This window comes from Macaca mulatta, chromosome 5 (genome assembly GCF_049350105.2).
Source record: "Macaca mulatta isolate MMU2019108-1 chromosome 5, T2T-MMU8v2.0, whole genome shotgun sequence".
Lineage (NCBI taxonomy): Eukaryota > Metazoa > Chordata > Mammalia > Primates > Cercopithecidae > Macaca > Macaca mulatta.
Genome location: NC_133410.1, coordinates 8,099,904 through 8,118,712, shown reverse-complemented (window position 1 = coordinate 8,118,712; position 18,809 = coordinate 8,099,904). Strand labels below are relative to the sequence as shown.

The 18,809-nt window shown below is 54.9% G+C and overlaps 1 protein-coding gene across 1 annotated transcript; it reads left to right on the top strand.

Annotated features, from left to right (window-relative positions):
- Window positions 1–311: 311 nt before the first annotated feature.
- On the top strand, window positions 312–4,222 carry MSX1 (msh homeobox 1). Its single transcript, NM_001040416.2, is given in 2 exon segments — window positions 312–1,027; window positions 3,365–4,222. Coding segments are annotated over 2 exon segments (912 nt in total). The 5' UTR covers window positions 312–558; the 3' UTR covers window positions 3,808–4,222.
- Window positions 4,223–18,809: the final 14,587 nt, after the last annotated feature.

The following is an 18,809-nucleotide window of genomic DNA, read 5'->3' as shown; positions in this document are numbered from 1 at the left end:
GAGGACAGAAGAGACTGAGCAAGAACAAGGGAAAATCCCCCGGGAACACAGAAAGATAGAGACCCAGGGGGACCCCCGCAGAGAGGGCCTCCTGGGCTTCAGCGCGGAGGAAAGTTCCCCGGGCACCCCCTCTCCTCTCCTGCCCTCCGCCGCCTGGGCCCTGCCCTGCGCGCCCCCAGGCCCAGCGCGCCTCCGGGAGAATCCCCAGGAGCGCGGCCCAATGGATCGCTCCGGGCCCGCCCCCTTGCGCGCTGATTGGCCGCCGCCGCGCTGGCCTCGCCTTATTAGCAAGTTCTCTGGGGAGCCGCGGCAGGGCGAGGAACCGGCGGGTGCTCCCGGGAACTCCGCCTGTGTTGCGGCGGCGGCGGCGGCGACCACCAGGAGCCAGGCCCAGCGCGCCGGAGCTGGCCTGCTGGGGAGGGGCGGGAGGCGCGCGCGGGAGGGTCCGCCCCGCCAGAGCCCCGGGCGCTCCCAGAGGCAGGCAGCGCTCCCAGCCCGCCCCGAGCCCATGCCCGGCGGCTGGCCCGTGCTGCGGCAGGAGGGGGGGCCCGGCTCTGCATGGCCCCGGCTGCTGACATGACTTCTTTGCCACTCGGTGTCAAAGTGGAGGACTCCGCTTTCGGCAAGCCGGCGGGGGGAGGCGCAGGCCAGGCCCCCAGCGCAGCCGCGGCCACGGCTGCCGCCATGGGCGCGGACGAGGAGGGGGCCAAGCCCAAAGTGTCCCCTTCGCTCCTGCCCTTCAGCGTGGAGGCTCTCATGGCCGACCACAGGAAGCCGGGGGCCAAGGAGAGCGCCCTGGCGCCCTCCGAGGGCGCGCAGGCGGCGGGTGGCCCGGCGCAGCCACTGGGCGTCCCGCCGGGGTCGCTGGGCGCCCCGGACGCGCCCTCTTCGCCGCGGCCGCTCGGCCATTTCTCGGTGGGGGGACTCCTGAAGCTGCCAGAAGATGCGCTCGTCAAAGCCGAGAGCCCCGAGAAGCCCGAGAGGACGCCCTGGATGCAGAGCCCCCGCTTCTCCCCGCCGCCGGCCAGTGAGTAGCCAGAACCCAGGCGCCGAGGGAGGGGGCCGGGCGGGGTGTGGGATCCGAGGGCTCCTGCTGGCCTCCGGCGCCTGCGTACCTGCAGCCAGTGCTAGGGAGTCGAGGGCTGCAAGGCCGGGTCTTGCGCCTCCCTCCATTCCCACCCAGGAAGAAGGTTCCAGACCTCCTCGCCTTGGCCCGGAGACGCGGGTGGGAGTTAACGGATAGGACACCGTTGTCTGGGCACCCTGTCCTCCTGCCCCCACCAAACGACCCCGGGGGTCCATGATCCCTCATCTGATCCCAAACTCTGTTTCATCGGCTTCACCCCAGCGGATGAATGTGTGTGGTGCGCAGATCTTGCCTGCACCCGGAGTTTCACTTTCTCACAGTAGGAGCTGGCGTCCCCCAGCTCCTCTTCGCTTTCAAGTACCTCTTTGCCTAGAGGTTCCGAAGCTTCTACAGAATTCCACCTCCCCATGCCCTTCGAGTTTGAGGCAGATAGTTGGTGCTTTGGGCGGATGGATGATTCAGGGGTGGGGACACTCAAGTTCCAGTGGAGGGGGCGGGGCACCAAGTCAATTAGGGGAAGGCGCCCTCTTTAATCCTGTCGGAAGCTCACAAATGTCTAGAACTGAGCCATTAAAGTGGACTCCAGGTGCTCAAGGCAGTTCGCTCCAAGGCCTCGCGGCCCCCTGGCTGCTCTGCTCAGAGAACACGCTCGCAGATATTTCAGGAGCACGGGAAATTCCCAAGTTTTCCTCGTTTCCTCCGATTATTTTGCTCGGCATAATAGCAGCCAGAATTCAATGGCGTGATGCTGAGGAATGATTTTTATCTGGGGATTAAACGTCTTTGAAAGGCCAGTCCCTCCCTAAGCCTAATGGCTGGAGAAGGTGGCCCCGCGCTGGGTTGTCGCCGCTGAAGAGAGTGACGTTTCTCTCGGCGCCCGCCCCTCGGGCGGCCCGCCGGAAAGCTAGTTGGGGGCCAAGCGCTTCCCGGACTCCCGGTGGCCTCCAGCGGGGAAGAAGCGGGGTGTTAACACGAGATTTCGTTTGACTCATATCCTGGTGGTCTGAAAGTCCAAAGGATCGTTGTGGGTTTTTCTTTTTTTTTTCTGTTTGTTTGTGGTGGTTGTTTTTTAAAAGAAGTGTGAAAAAATGTATGCTTAGGCAAAACCCGCGTGGTGAAACATCCTCGATTTGAATTCACTTTCTGCCAGGAAAGCTGCTGCATAAGCAGAGTGTCCTTTCCAACGCTTAGGGCCTTGGGCCCCAAGACCACAAAGTCATAGCGATCCCGGCCGTGTTGGGAATAATTTGTTCCACATTTTATCCGGGGGCAGTCCCCAGCGGACCCCATCCCCGACCTGCACTAGTCCTGCGCTCTAATGCTTCTTCACCGTCCACCCTTGAGGTTTATTTTGAAGTCAAAAGAAAAAGACAGCTGGGCATGTTGGTGTCTGCTGACTATGCCACAGGTTGAGGGGAGAGGCAATCTCAACACTTCCCCCCCTCCCCCCCGCCAACACCGACACACACACACACACACACACACACACACACACACACACACACGTTTGAGTGGGGCCAGGGGGCCCTGGCGCCAGGGGTGAACGCAATCCAACAGAGGACTGAGACAATCAAAAGAAAAAGTCCGTTAGAATAAAGCAGCCCCTCGTTCTCCACTCCAGATGACACTTTCTATTTCTAAGAGTGCGGGCTACAGTGCACCCTCCATGATGGTCTGCGCTGCTCCACCTCTGGTCTGCGGGAACTACTCCTAGAATCCCGTAGGAGCAAAGCGTTCCAGGGGATAGTGTAGAATTTGATCTGGATTCTATGCCACAGTAAGGCCTAGCCCCCGCACTGAAGCACTTCGCGGGCACTGATAAATGTTTGGCCAGCATGTAAAACTACATGTGCCCTTGGGCTGGGCGCAGGTCCTCTTTCTGCATGTCTCGTCACCTGTATTAACATCCACCTTTCCTCTGTGTGGCCGTGGGAGGAGGCCGGCCATGAAGGCCTTCCTAAGCCGCCAGGCAGCACAAAGGTGATTCCACATCTTCCCAGCTGTTTGGGCCTTAGACGTGGACACCGGGCCTTCAACATTTTTCTCCTGAAATCTTAGTTTCTTCATTTGCAAAAAGTAGACAGGAACTCCTCCCCTGCGGGGGTTGCAATGCGAATTGGAGAAAATATCTTTCAAGTGCCTTGCACAGTGCCCGCCACTGAGGCACTGGGCGGCACTCAATATCTGGTATTGTTTGACTATTATTACTACTCCTTGGGCTGATTATGCTCAAAGCCTCTCTCTTAACCCCTTGCATTTTTCTCTTTCGGCCCTCAGGGCGGCTGAGCCCCCCAGCCTGCACCCTCCGCAAACACAAGACGAACCGTAAGCCGCGGACACCCTTCACCACCGCGCAGCTGCTGGCACTGGAGCGCAAGTTCCGCCAGAAGCAGTACCTGTCCATCGCCGAGCGCGCGGAATTCTCCAGCTCGCTCAGCCTCACTGAGACGCAGGTGAAGATATGGTTCCAGAACCGCCGCGCCAAGGCAAAGAGACTACAAGAGGCAGAGCTGGAGAAGCTGAAGATGGCCGCCAAGCCCATGCTGCCACCGGCTGCCTTCGGCCTCTCCTTCCCTCTTGGCGGCCCCGCAGCTGTAGCGGCCGCGGCGGGTGCCTCGCTCTACGGTGCCTCTGGCCCCTTCCAGCGCGCTGCGCTGCCCGTGGCGCCAGTGGGACTCTACACGGCCCATGTAGGCTACAGCATGTACCACCTGACATAGAGGGTCCCACGGTCGCCCACCTGTGGGCCATCCGATTCCTCCAGCCCTGGTGCTGTACCCCCGACGTGCTCCACTGCTCAGCACCACCAGCTGCCTTCCTTTAAACCCCCACACTGCTCCAGTTTCAGTTCTTTGCTCCCTGAGTTCAGTCTCCGAAGTCTGATCCCTGCCGAAAAGTGACTGGAAGGGTCCCTTAGTACTTTTCTAGAATTTAGATCTACACTCTCAAGTTAAAGATGGGGAAACTGAGGGCAGAGCGGTTAAGAATTTATCCAAGGTCCCCAGCAGAATTGGCAGTTGAACAGAACTAGAGGCCATGTCTCCTGCATAGCTTTTCCCTGTCCTGACACCAGGCAGGAAAAGCGCAGAGAAATTGATGTCTGACGATTTTGGAAATGAGAACAATCTCAAAAAACAAAAAAAAAAGCAAGCCAGGGAGATGAATCCTAGCTTCTTCCATTGGAAAATTTAAGAGAAGTTTAACAACAAAACATTTGCTCTGGGGGGGCAGGGAATACACAGATGCGTTGCAAAGGTAGGTTGAAGGGACCTCTCTCTTACCAGTACCAGAAACACAATTGTAAATTTAAAAAAAGAAAAAAAACTCTTTCTATTTAACAGTACATTTGTGTGGCTCTCAAACATCCCTTTGGAAGGGATTCTGTGTACTATGTAATATACTGTATATTTGAAATTTTATTATCATTTATATTATAGCTATATTTGTTAAATAAATTAATTTTAAGCTACAAAAATTATTTCTTTACTGATTTAGTCTTTTATTTTAATTTTGCTTCTTGCCGTCTCTTTATGTGTACTGTTGCTTTTCAATTTGATAGTAGTTTTATACCAGCAACTTTGAAAGGTGATAACAGGGTATGCAGGGATAGAGGGGGGTGTCTTTTTGAACACACAGGACAGATCTGCATTAGCAAAGTCAAGTGGAGAATTGAAGCAATTACCTAGGATAATTAGGCTCAATTTTCCAATTCACTTTAAGCTGAAATCGACACTTGCTCGGCAACCTATAACCAACTCTTGCTTTCTTTCTCTCCTTTTAACCTGTCTATGAAAACAAAGCAAATCGCCCAAATGGCTTGATGACTGTAGACAGCTAATCCAGACAATTCCCACCTCCGCAAATCTGTTTTTCCCACGGGAGGCCAGCTGGGGGATGGAAGCGATTGTTTTGCCTCTCTAAATTACCCCCAGTGTAGACGCGGTTTGTGGAACTAATTTTGAGCTGCCAGAATATAAGCGCCTTCTCATCCCCTATTCTGGCTGCTAAAAACACAACACAACCTAACAAACTTTACAGAAAACCCAGGGCCACCTTCCACTCTCGCCTGGAAAGTCCTCTGCAGGAGCCCTGTTTCCAAACCCTCACAAACTCGGTTTTTCTTAAGATCAGTCTTCCAGGAGAATATATTTGCACACGCGCCAAGTTTAGCTTTCCGGGGAATTCTGCAAGAACGCTAAATGCAGAAAATTACCCCCTGGTAAATAAAGCCTATTAAGCTCCAGGCACCGCTCTGTTGTCTTTCGTGTTCGGGCTGCCGCAGACCTGCACATTCCTCTCCTCCTTCAACCTCTGTGCCGCGGTGGCCCGCTCCTCCAAACTCCAAGTAGGATAGCGCCGGACTGTCTGCAGTAAGCCGTTAAGAGGCAGGCCAGTAGACTAAAGATGGTTCGAAACCTGGGTACCTGGCGTTGAACTTGGGCAGGGGTGAACAGCTCCACAGATAGAGACCTTAAAAACGGAGTCCCAAGCGCAGCGCGCGATTTCTAGCCCCAGGACCCTGAGGTCGGTCTAGGAATTCCCAGTGAGCCCAGGGTTTCGGGAATGCGCCCTGCACAGGTTCTGCGCGGGCGCCGGGCACATTCCGGGGCATCCTGGGCTTCCGATCCTCCAGTCTCTGCAGCTCGGGCAAAGATTCTGTCTACCCTGGCTGGAGCTGCAATATGAACTTGTTACAACCCCGCTCCTTAAGAAAGAAAACCTTGCTGTGGAGGGCAGTTTCGCTCTTGGGGAGCCCGGGAGCTGTTGCCCTCGGCCTGGGAACCTCTAGAAAAACACTAGAGCCCGGATCTGGGCTTTTTCGCCCCCCAAAGGGGAGCTATCAGACTCAGACTAACAAGCTCTCAGACTCCCACGCCACGCAGCTCTCTAAAGGTGCATTAGGGTTGAAGTGCCTCGCAGCGTTTTTTTTCTTTTTTCTTTTCTCTATAAATTAAGCAACCCTCGAATGACGGCACGCAGGACGCACGGCTCTGGCAAATCTGGATTCCTTTCTGGAACACGCTAGAGATGTCCTCGTCATGGGGTTAGTATTGAACTTGAAGTCAGAGACCCAATGTGGTTCACTGTGGATCAAGTCCGCCACTTACTGTGAAAGATCGCATCATCTCTCTGCACCGCCATTTTCTCGTCTGTGAAATGGGCCTTGGCCTCTTCCTCCTACACCCCAGGATTTGGGGGAAGGGCCGACGAGCCCCCGCGCGGGAGGGCACCCAGGGACTACCGGGTGCATCTGACTTTTCTTGGCTTACTGCGCCTCCGCAGCACTGAAGATTTTCCGCGCATCCGTGAAAGAGAAATGGCAGGGCAGGATCGGGTGTCTCCCCCGGCCCCGGCTCCAGGGCCTCCTGGCTCCTTGGAGTTTGGCAATTTAGGGTAGAGGTAAATTTAGAGCAACATAATTGCGGTAATGAGCAACGGCTCGCGCTCTGCAGACGCGTCGCGGCTCCAGCGAGGCGGTAGCTGCAGGCGACGCGGGCACGCCTCCCCGCCCCCTCCCTGCGCGGCAGACCGGGTGCGAGGGCCCCGCTGCCCTGGGACCCCGGCCCGCGCGCGCCTCCGCCTCTGGCTGCCGGTCTTGGATAGGGACTTCCTTCCACTTCTGGGCCTCTGAATCTCTCCATTTTTGTTTCTGTCCGTCTATCCTGTTCTTTGCCCCTCTTTTGTTTCCGCATTCCCTCTCTGAACAGGATGTGCACACAGAAGGTGCTCGATAATTGTTTGCTGGATCTGGGCGGTGCGCTGGTGTGGGGAGAAAACCCAGAGCCACAGTCAGCCGGGTCCGGCCGGAAATCGCGGCTGCACTCCCGGCACTGCTTCTCATCCATCCCAGTCCTTCGAACTCGGTTCCCTGGTTTATCAACCGAAGGCGGAGTGGGCAGGGGCTTCCTGGGCCTGTTCCTTTACGCACCAATTTCCTTCTCTGGTCAGAAACATGGGATCCACCAGGCGGAGGGGCCGGCCACCTTTCCCGCTGGGAGGTAGTGATGGAGCAGTTTGCACTTACAGCCTACTGTGTGCGGGGAGTTCCCGCTCACGCTGACTCCCAACAAACCTAGGAGATTTTTATAGCGCAGAGGACTGCGGCTCAGAGAGGTGACGTCGTTTTCCCAAGGTTATACAGTTAATAAAGGACATAGCAGGAATTCCAACCCGGATTCCACTCGAGGATCCGGCTTTTGCCGCATTGCCCATCTCCATCTGGTTGAGGGTCAGCTGGTGCCTGAGCAGCAATCCTGCGAAGTGCGCGTCTCGCCGGAAAACGGAGCGCAGAATCCAGGCACTAGTTCTGAATTTAACTCCTTGCGCTCTAACCACGAACAGACACTGTCCCTTGAGGAATGAGAAGGGCGTCTCACCGGCCCTGCACGTTGTGAGAGCGTTTTCGTTTTGTTGGGGAGGAGACGGAAGCCTCATTTTGCAAATTCAGCTTCTGACCACGCAGTCAAGACCAAAGCAGTCAGTGGCGTGGAAGCCGGGCAGAAACGAGGTTACCTGGCGGCAAGGGACCTGGGGCGTCTCGAGCTTTGAGCCTAGGTCCGCGGGGCCCGGGTAGTTGGGGACCGGCAGGCTAGGGTGGGGCTGAAGACCTCGCCCTAAGAGCGCCTTATTTTAGGGTTAGTTTCTCGGATCGCTGAGCCAGGGGCTGAAGGCCCAGATTGCGCAGGAGGCCCAGTGAAGACAGTTACTGGTGAGGCAGGGGCCCCGAGTGCGAATCCTACTGCTGCGCCCTCCTTAGTGACCCAAGGCCGGGAGGTGAGCCCAGCCGGGTCCAGACCTGCGCCCCGCCTAGAGCCCTCCGGGGCGCAATAGGAAGCGGCGAGGAGAGGCCGCGGCCGCCTTTCAACTCGGCGGCTGGCGCCGGCCTGGCCGGGCCCCCGGGGCCGCGCGGCCTTCAAGGTTCGGTCTCGCCCGCCCAGCAGCTTGCATCGCCCCACAGTGGAAGAGTCCCCCGACCCCGAGGCCGGACGCCCTGGGAAGACGCCGGCCCCCAAGTGCCACCATCAAGTGCCCACTCTCCAGAGCTCCCCCAGGCCCCCACTCCAGACTTGTGGAATTTTTCCGCTCCACTCAACAGCTCCCACGCCTGCCGCGCAGTCCGCTGCCTTCCCAGGCCTAGGGGGACCTGCCTCCACCCCGCCCGCCTCCCCCACAGCGCCCTCCCGCGGCCCTCAGCTCACAGTCCGCTCTCCCAGCGCCTGCTCACTGTAGTTCCGGTGCCGGACACTGGCCTTGCCTCCCTGTGTGACAAGTAGATCCTCAAGTGCACACACACACGGACCAACACACATCATCAACACGACATTCCAACACACACCGAAACAGACACACATGCGACACATATGTATAACCCACATGCAGGCACCAACACACACCGTACACATAAACAAATCAACACACATGACTCACCACACACACCCAGCACATACACACAAGGCTGACAAATACAAACACAACACATAAATCAACACGTATCACCAACACACCCAGCCACACACAACCAACACATGCTAGACACAAAACCAACATACACCCAATGCCCACAATCAACACACATCCAACACCCACAAGCTCTAGTTATAGAGGCAACCATACACACTCAAGGCCACGCTCTAACATCTCCACAGGGCTTCTGGTGACACAGACACGTATCATATTGGGAGAAAGGGGGAGGGAGACCCCAGAGATAGACATAGTGGGAGAGAGAAACCAAGGAGGTGCTGTATTGAGAGAATTTCAGACTCAGGAACTCCAGAGAGAGGAGGAGCAAAACCATGCGAGACCTGAGCGGCGGAAGCTCAACACAGCAAGTGAGAAACTCAGCTCAGAGCGCAAGGTGTGAGAGCTCTGGGTGCTCTGCTGTGCTGACACCAGAGGGTAAGCGCGGAGTCTGGCTCCACGCACGCACGTGGGGTCAATCCCCGGACACAGACTTTTACTGGAAGGCCTGGAGAATCGCCTGAGGGAATGCCGGGAGTCCCCCCTCTCCAAGAACAGCCAGTGACTTCAGCTCTCCTTTCTCCTCCTGGTCCCCTCCTCTGGGACCCCCTCCGGCCCCATCTCATCCTGTACACCCACCTTCTCCCACCTAGGCAGAGGGTTTCAGAATGCCTTGATCAGACCCAACACCCTGCTCATTCTCCACGGACCAAGGCCGGAGATCTGGAATGCCCATCCCATCTCCCCTTGACAGAGAAGGCGGTACTTCAAGAAGCAGTGGCAGACCCTGGTTAGGGCGGGTGTCGGAGTCGCCGGCCTGGAATCAGATCATCTACTTATAAATCCTCGTTTTGGTACTTACTGTGTGACTTTGGGCAAGTTCCTTAACTTCACTGAGCCTCGCTTTTTCCATATAAAGTGTGGAATCGTCACAATTGCTTCTATTGTTAAGGGAATCAAATGAAATGCTCTGTGAGATGCTTGGCACTGATAGCAATTAACGTTGATTATGAGTTCTGCACTTAGATCAATTTCAAAGCAGGGAGGGTTATGTCTATACCTCCCTGGAACCTCCCAAAGAGTCAAGGCCGGTCACTGCCTCAGACAGGGGGCTCAAATCTAGGTTTCCCCCTCTGGGTGAATCTCTGCCCTTAACGCCAGGCTCGCAGGGGCTATCGCATCAGCGGGATGCAATAAAGATCTGCCTTTGTGTAGGGGGGTGGGGTGGAGTGGGGGTGGGTAATTAAAAGCGAATTCAAAAGCCCGCCCTTAATTTGGGGCCTGATTAGGGGCAGATGGAAGGAAGGGTCCCCCGACCCTTAATTCTGAGTGGGGCTGGGCAGCAGCCCTACGTTGCAGCCTTTGTTGCACATTTCACAGGCGAGGAGACAGTGGTGGGATCCGAGCCCGCGGCTGTGGGACCTCAGGAGTTGCTTTCTCCTCCACCAGCTGGGTGCAGATTTTGATGATTCCCAGGGCGCCGCTGGACAGTTCATGTGTGCGCCCAGGCAGCCAGAGTTTGCGGAGTTTAGGGAGCTGAGGAGGATGTGATAGACCCCAAAGCCTCCCCTTTGCAGACCACTCCTTGCTTCACCCACCTGGCGCTTTCCATAACCCACTGCCATGCCCTGCCTCTTTGTTGCCCCTTAGACGAGCTGCCCCAAGGGCGGGCTGGCCTCTGGTGCTTTGAGTGGTTGTTTCTCTGACGATGCTGCTTTTAAAAAGATACCCCGTTTCCTCTCTGATGACCCCCGTGGCCCCCCCCCGGTGGCAGCAGGGCCTTCTTCACGGGAGAAACAGCCACATCGACTAAAAGGGAATGTTTGAGGCAGGCTGAAACCTTGGGTGGGGCCCCCACCTCTTGAGTTTTCCAAGACTCAGGTTCCATCTCTGTTAAATGGGCACAATCATGGCCCCTGGCAGTTCCTGAAAGAGTGGAAGGGAAAGCGTTCTCCACGGGCTGTTCCATTCACTTGCGTCCCCAGTTTGGTGATGGTGGTGAGGTCGCCACAGTTGTTCCGCCTGGGGTGACCGCAGCTGTCATGTATGAGCGATTGCATAGGGATCAGAACCCTTAGAATCTAAGTTTTCCACGCGGGTTATCCCAACGAATCCTCACTACCAGGTGGGCAAGTGTCATTGTGACCCGTTTCATAGACTGAAGCATAGAGAGTTGAATGACTCAGACAAGATCACACAGCTAGTGAGAGTGAAACAGAGCTTCCAACCCAGACAGCCATTGCTGGGTGCCACCATCTGGTGCCCCTAAATCTCAGTTTCCTGGTCCGCGGAATGGAATCACTTCCGGGCTGGTGCAGAGGAAACTATGGGTGACTCCAAAGGCAGCGCGCATGAGAACTCCAGGTGAGAAGGGGAGCGCGCACTGAGAGCGCCAAGCGTAGAGTCAGGGTGGTGACCTGAATGCTCTTTGCTGGCTGGCTCTGCTCCCCGCAGCGCGATTGGAACTCCTTATGCTCCAGTCCTCCAAGGCTGTGTGTGGGTGAGGGGAGGTCCCTGAGGCCAGAGGGATGAGCAGAGTGGAAGCGGAAGAAAGTGTTCTTGTTCTTGGAAAGTGTCAGGAAGGGTGGAACACCATTTTCTGTGCGACATTACCTGGAATTAAGACACCTTCACCTCTTTTAGCCTTCTCCCTATGACGCAGGCACTCAATCTGTTTCAAGTGAGAAAACCGAGGCGCAGAGAGGGTGTGTGACTTGCCAAATGTCAGTAGGTGTCTAAGACCTGGCCTGTATTTCCCACCGACCTCTGCCGCTGCCTCTCCATGAATGCAGAAAGCATCCAACAGCCGACCAGGCAACCGGGAAGCGAGCGCCCAGGCCAGAGCCGGTTCCTATACTTGGCAGAATTCCCCTTTGGCCATGGTCAAAGTTGACCAGGTTTGCCTCACTCTAGATGCTGGCTGAATCCCTAAACCCACATTGGACTGCGAGAAACTGCTCTAAGCGTTGCCTGAGGGACGCTCCACTGTCACCAATGGGCCAACATCCTTCTTTAAGGATGAGATACTGAGGCTCAAAGGGGTTTAGTGATTTGAGCGAGGTCCGGCAGAAAGGCTGGACAGAACCGGCATCCCCGATTTTAGTCCAGCTTTCTTAAATTAATTAATTTGGCGGCGTTGAACAAGAGCAGCACACTAACAAATACGAATTCGGGTAGAGCTGAATGCTTCTAAGGGGAGAAGTAACAAGACGCGGGCGGGAAGCACAGTCGGAGCTCATTTTCGGCGGAGCGGTCAAGGCAGGCCTCTCCGGGCAGGCGACTTATGGGTTGAGACCTGAAGGGTGAGGAGGGACCATAGTTTGAAGAAGGAATTTCCTATTGAGAGGGGTCGGCAAGTGCAAAAGCCTCAAGGAGAGCAGAGGCCGCGGCGCGGCTGGAACCGGCCTTAGGCGAGTTTGGAGTAGGTTTAGCGTTTTGTGATGTTCTGGCGGCCACTTGGAGCAGAAAGATGGGGGCGGGGTAGAAGGGGCCGCGTGCCCTTGTAGGAGAGGGAAGTGTCAATGGCCAGGACCAGGGGTGGTTGCCTGAGACGTGCCTCGTCCTTGGTGATTACCCTTCTTTCCTGTAATTCTCCAACCCCCAAATCGAGAGAGTTCCGGAAGAAACTTCGCAGCCTTGCAGAGTGAAGCATCGCCGGGACACACGGGTATTTCTCCTCCCTCCGAGCTCACCCGGATTCCTTGGCGCCCAGCTGCGGCCCCGGAGTCCCTGAACTCGGCTATGCCAGCCCCGGGCGGGGCCAGCTGAGCCTCAGTTGTGGGGCGGAGTCCGTCCGTGGCGGACACCCTCACCCACGGGGCAACTGCAGCTCCCAACTCCGCTGGCTTTCCCCTCCCTCTGACACCCTGCGCGGCTCCTGCGGCCCAGCTGCGTGCCAGCTGTACGAGCCTGCTAGGCCTGCGCTCCCGGAATGCAGTCATCCTCCAGGCCCGGCCCTGCGCCCATTTCGCGTTCCAGGAAACTGAGGTCTGGAAGCCTGTGAAGAGAGGGACTGTATTGATCCGTACCGGATCCAGACCCTGTGCTAAACGCTCGGCGTGCATGGAGCCGTTTAATCTTCACAAAAGCCGAGCGACTTAGGGAGGAATATTATCCCATTGCACACATGAGCACACTGCTGCGCACGCAGAGGCCCGAAGGTACCTGCCCAGGGTTTCAGCTAGCCCCATTTCCAACCGAGGAAGGCAAGGGAGCAACACGGGGAGCAAAATGTAAGGAGATACTTTCAGGGTTGTGCAAGTGCGGGATGGGCACCTGGAGAGAAGGGAGGAGGGATGAACTATCCAGAGAGGAAGGCACCGACTTATCAGAATATTGTCTCAATTCTGCTTTCGTGGTGTCTGTTGTGCCCATTTAACAGAAGAGGAACGTGAGTCCCAATCTGCCCCTCGCCGCCGCCACCAGCACCTGGGATTTTACTCACATTTCAATTCCTGCCTGAGGAATTTATGACAGCGCCCACTATGGCCCCGCGTGGGGAATCCAGCGCCCCATCCCTCGGTGAGAGCTTACTCTGAACCTGAGCGTATGACAGGCCCCCCACAGGCACTGTCTGCCTTAATCCACGCCAAGTCCTCTAAAGGAAATCATTGCCTTAGTTCTTTTTCACAGACGTGTCGACTGTGGACCAGAGGTGTCAAGCCACGTGCCCAAGGTCACCAAGCACTTTCTGAGTGAGCCCTCAGGGAATCCGAACTCCCGATCCAAACCCGGGATTTCCCCGCGCCCTCGGAGCCCTCCAAGGGGAGCTGCGAGAGGCGGGGACGCAGCGGGAACTTTGGGGCGCGGACACAAGGAGGCGCTGGGACCAGTTTGCTCTGAGTGCTCCCGCTCCGGACTGCTCCTCGGAGAAGCGGGGCCTTGGGCAGCAGAATCCCAACCTCCTCCGGCGGGAAATCCGGCAGCTCCCGTCCGAGGGTAGGGCCAGTAGACCACCTGATCCAGGAAAACTCCACTGGCTTCAGGGGTGGGGAGTTGGGGCAGGTGCGCCCGCGGAGCTCGGTATAAGAGCCGTGCCTGTGCCACGTCCTTATTTTCCAGGAGGAGAGCTCTGGATTTCCTGACAGCCGGGCGAGGGGAGGCAGGGGAAGCTGGCGGAGACCCCGAGAGGACTTCTTCTTGCCCGTTCTTTTTTTCCTCCCCAAGTTTCTTCTTCCTTTATTGTCTCTCTTTTCCCTCATTTTATTTTAATACGATGACTATAATTTCTTATGTTAAAAGGTGTGGCGTGGGCAGTGGTTCCCTGAACGCTGGCTCATTCAGCCACTCCTCCAAGTGCAGGGTAGGGGTGAGGTGCTGAGGTCCCTGCCCCGCAGCAGCGCTTAGCTGGCGCTAAGAAGGAACGGAAAATAACACTACCAAGCCAGGTAGTGTATAAAACAGAGTGGTGAGAGAGCGATTGGGGTGGGGATTTTCCGGAAGAGGGAACATGGGGGACATTTGAATGGAATAAAGGAAGTCCAGGCCACGGAACCAGCAGATGCAAAGTCCCCCAAGTCAACCAGTGGGCAGAACTGTGAGGCTGTGACCATCCTTCAGCCTTCAGATGACCCTGGCAGGATTTGCCTCACTGACGAACCTGTCTGCTGTTCATGTGAATGCACAGACCTTGTCTCCTCTGGCCTTCATCATCTAGCAGGCAACAGAGATGGGTTCTCACTGTGCCCATTTTACAGATAAGGGAACTGAGGCTCTGTGGCCTGTTCGTGAGTGAAGAGGTAAATCTGGGATGAGAAAGCAGGCCTGGGTCATTCCAGGACACCCAGTTGACTGCAGGCAAACAGGTTTAGGAGAGTGCTTAGGTCTATGCCTGCATCTCACCAGCACCTTCATTCCAGGAGGGACAGGGTGAGTGGTTTGGATAAGCCACAAGAAATGTTCCAGAGCATAGTGCACACGGAGCACATTACCCTCTTGCTCAGAGAGAAGCCCCTGGAGGAGATCAGGAACTGTTGGTTTCTGAAGGGTGTTGATATCAGGGGGTGTTTCTTTTTCCTGTATATGGTCTGCCCTACCTGGGTGGGATTCCAAAGATGTTTGGGTCCTTGTTCCTTCTGGGAGAAAGCACCTGCCACTGGGGTCCATCCACAGCCAGTGGGGATCAGCGCACACCTGGCCAGGCTCACCGAGATTGTGTGGGGTCTCTGAAGTAATTTACCTGAACGAACCCCTGACCACTGCTTGGGGAGTGGCAGGGCCCAGTCTGATTTCATTCTCCCATGCTGGATTCATGGGCATGGGGCTTGCACTCAGAAGGGTGCCACGCTTGGGGTGTAGTGCTTTAGTTACCATCTTGGAGTTCTTAGTGATTTTTATCTTTGAATATATGCGTTATAAGTGATGTTTGATGGGACAATGGAGTGTGTTCTGGGCACTTGGACCTGCCTCCAATGCTTCCCTGGGACAATGCTTGGCTGCCTGCTTTCCACTCCGTGGGAAGCCAGGCCCTGCCCAGCCTCCAGCTCCCTGTCCCCACTGTGACTGCCACTGCCTTCCACCTGGCAGGGGCCTGGGTGCCAGTGTGAGGAGAGTCAGGGCTCAATGTTCACATCTCCGGCATCACCAGGTGAGACATGGTGGGCACTGGCCGTTCTTGCCCTGGGCTGGCAGTGACATATGTTTCATGGGCAAGGTGGATAAGGGTTAGCCTTTCATCCAGCCCTGATCCAGGTACCCAGCACATCCAAGCACTGAAATTGCAATGCCCTTGGAGGTTACCCATCTGCCAGGGTTTGGGGCAGTGGCCTCAGGGAAGAGGAGGTAGATGCTTGACTTCTCCACCCTGGGTCAGATTTGTCAGCTGGTGAAGAGCCTTGTGCTCCCATGACAAGTCACTGTTTGGGGCCCCAGGTGCCTGCGACAATCTGCACTCACTTGCGAATATCCCTGAGGATGCATGAGTGAGCCTGGCATTAAATAGGAAATTTAGAAACAACAAAAATCATGACGGGTCAAGAGCAAGACCACAAAGAAAGTAAAAAGCTTTACGTGAGAATACCTTTAGCAACGCTTCCCCCCTACTTTAAAACAGAGGCCCTGCGTTTTCCTAATGTACTGGACCCTACAGATTAAGCAGCTGAAACTACCCCCGTGTACTGGGTGTCTTGACCTGGTCAGCAGGGCTGAGCCATGAGAGGTCTGGGTACAGGCAAGAGGAGCCTCTCAGCCAATAAACATGTCTTCATAAAATAGGACACCCCGCTTCCTCTGAGACCATAGCTTTACAAGGAGACATGCTTGGCAGCATGCCAGCAGGAGATGCCGCCTGGTCAGGGCTGACATATCTGCAGCAGGGACTCTGGAAGTCCCAGGCTCAGAATCAGAGCTGGCAGGGCATGAAGACAGCCAAGGGTACACGTCCTGAGGGGCCACTGGAGGACACTGAGGTTGAGAAGATTTGGTGACAGCATCACACAAGGAGGTGGAGCTGAGCAGGATAGGGCACTCACATGGTCTGGGCCAATTTCAGCCTCTTGCTTCACAAATCTACCCAGAGAAGGGACCGCATCCCAACCCCAGTTCCTTCTGAAGTCATCAAGGGAGGAAAGCATCTTCTAGCTGGAAGGGATTCTCAAATCCCCCAACTTGAAGCATCCAAGCACCTCTTTATTTGTACCTTTTCCAAGATCACATGGGGTCCCTCTGTAGCTCCCAGCATTACTTCTCTTACTCCTAACACTCATCATCCCGAGACATCATCTATTGTTTCCTGTCTTTTAGCCCCACTGGAAAGTGCAGGGGCTTCCCAGTTTCCCTCATTGCTGTGATCCTGTGAGTCCTTAGGGCTGATACATGGTGGGCAGCCCAGCAATGTTTGTTGAGTGAATAAATGAAACCAACCTCTGCTCTGATGTTTCCTTGTACATTTCCGTGTATGGAGCACTCACCACCTTGGGAAACAGTTAATTTGTCTATCCACCTATTCACTCAGCATTTATCTTACCCGTAATGAGCACCAAGCACTTATTGAGCACCAACTGTGTACCCAGGACTTGGGCTAGTGCTGGGGACACACTGGCAAAGAGGGACAAAAGCAAGATCTCTGCCCTTATGGGCACTGGAGTCTGGGTGAGACAGATATTAACTGAAGATTATGAAAATACACATGAAATGCTCATCTTCATAAGTGACACATGCTGAGAGAAAACTCAACATATATTATACTATTTAGTAATCACCTTGGACATGAGGTCACCACAGCACATGAAGATATTCTTACTCCTGTTTTATGAGAAGGAACACCAAGGCCAGAGAGGAGGAAATTGAAGTTCAGAGAAGAGAAGGCTGGTCACACAGAGGGAGCTGAGTTGCAGAAGCTTATTTTTTTATTATAAATTTTTATTTTACTTTAAGTTTTGGGGTACATGTGCGGAACGTGCAGGTTTGTTACCTAGGTATATGTGTGCCATGGTGGTTTGCTGCACTTATCAGCCCATCACCTAGGTTTTAAGCCCCACATACATTAGCTATTTGTCCTGATACTCTTCCTCCCCCCGCTGCTCCCCACACCCATCGAAGCTTCTTGATGACTTATTTTATTTTATTTTTTGAGACGGAGTCTCGCTCTGTCGCTCAGGCTGGAGTTCAGTGGCACCATCTCAGCTCACTGCAACCTCTGCCTCCCCTGTTCAAGTGATTCTCTTGCCTTAGCCTCCGCAGTAGTTGGGATTACAGGCGCCCACCACCATACCCAGCTAATTTGTGTTTTTTTTTTTTTTTTTTTTTTTGCATTTTTAGTAGAGACAGGATTTCTCCATGTTGGCCAGGCTGGTCTCGAACTCTTGACCTCAAGTGATCCGACCCCCGTCGGCCTCCTAAAGTGCTGGGATTGCAGGCGTGAGCCATCGTGCCCAGCCAATGACTCATTTTATAGATGGGGAAACAGAGGCTCAGAAAGCTTAAAGAACTTTTCTGAGGTCACACAGCTATTAAATATAACAGCCATAGTCTGAACCTTGTCTGGCTGACTTTGAGGCCTGGCTCTACACTCTCCTTTGTCCTCCTAAGTCTTTTCTTTTGTTAAATGTTCTCCTTCCTCCAGTGTCGCTTACCCTGTCCTGCAAGTCCCTACAGGATGTAGCTCCCCTGCCTCCTGTGACTTCACTGACTGATGCCATTGAGTGATTCTGGCTGTCTCTCCAGCACAGAACACACACTCCTGCCACAGGGCCTTTGAACCTGCTGTTCCCTCTTCCTGGAACACTGTGTCCTGGTTATTTGTGTGCTTCTCTCTGTCCCTTTTTTCCCTGGCTCAGGTGCCTGCACGGTGGCTCGGAGAAGCCTTTCCTGACCCCTTGCCTAAAATTGTGCTGTTGTGAGTCTTTATGGTTCCTCCTCACCTTGCTTTGTTTTTCTCCATTTAAATCGCTCCATGGCAGCAGAGGTCACGCTTACATGTTTATTTATTCTTTGTCTCTCCCTCACTAGGCCCTGGGCTCTGTGAGGGCAGTGGCTTCATCTGTGTAATTCCCTGATCTTCCCAGTACCTGGAACAGCGCCCAGCACACAGTAGGACTTTGATATTTGTTAAGTGAACAAAGGATTTTTTTTTTTTTTTTTTTTTTTTGAGACAGAATCTTGCTCTGTCACCCAAGCTAGAGTGCAGTGGCGTGATCCCGGCTCACTGCAACCTCTGCCTCCCAAATAGGGTTCAAGCAATTCTCCTGCTTCAGCTTCCCAAGTAGCTGGGATCACAAGCGCATGACACCAGGCCCAGCTACTTTTTTAATTTTTTAGTAGAGACGAGGTTTCACTATGTTGTTCAGGCTGGTCTCGAACTCCTGGCCTACCTCAAGTAGGTCTGCCTGCCTCAGCCTCCCGAAGTGTTGGGATTACAGGCGTGAGCCACTACACCTGGCCCAAATGAAGGATTTCTGTCCTCGTTCTGCACAAGAGGAGCCTGAGGCTTGGAGGAGCCGCAGGATGGCAAACTGGACGCTGCTGAGCTCTGAGCCCAGCTCTGGGGCCTGTCCTTCCTGCCATCAATACTCGGAAGAGGCCCCACAGAACCCAGGGAGGCCCAGGAGGCATGGAAGTGGGTGCCGGGAAGTCAGCAGCCTCGCCCTTGACCGCTGGCCATAGCTGTCAAGTCCCTGGAACCTGGATTTGGGAGAAAGTGATAAAGGTGAAAAAGTTGGCCCTCATTTCCATGTAGGCCTGCCAGCTCCACTCAAGCCTTGCTACTTAGCTGTCCCGACCAGACACAGGACACTTCAAGATTCCAAGAGATGGACAGACTCAGAGT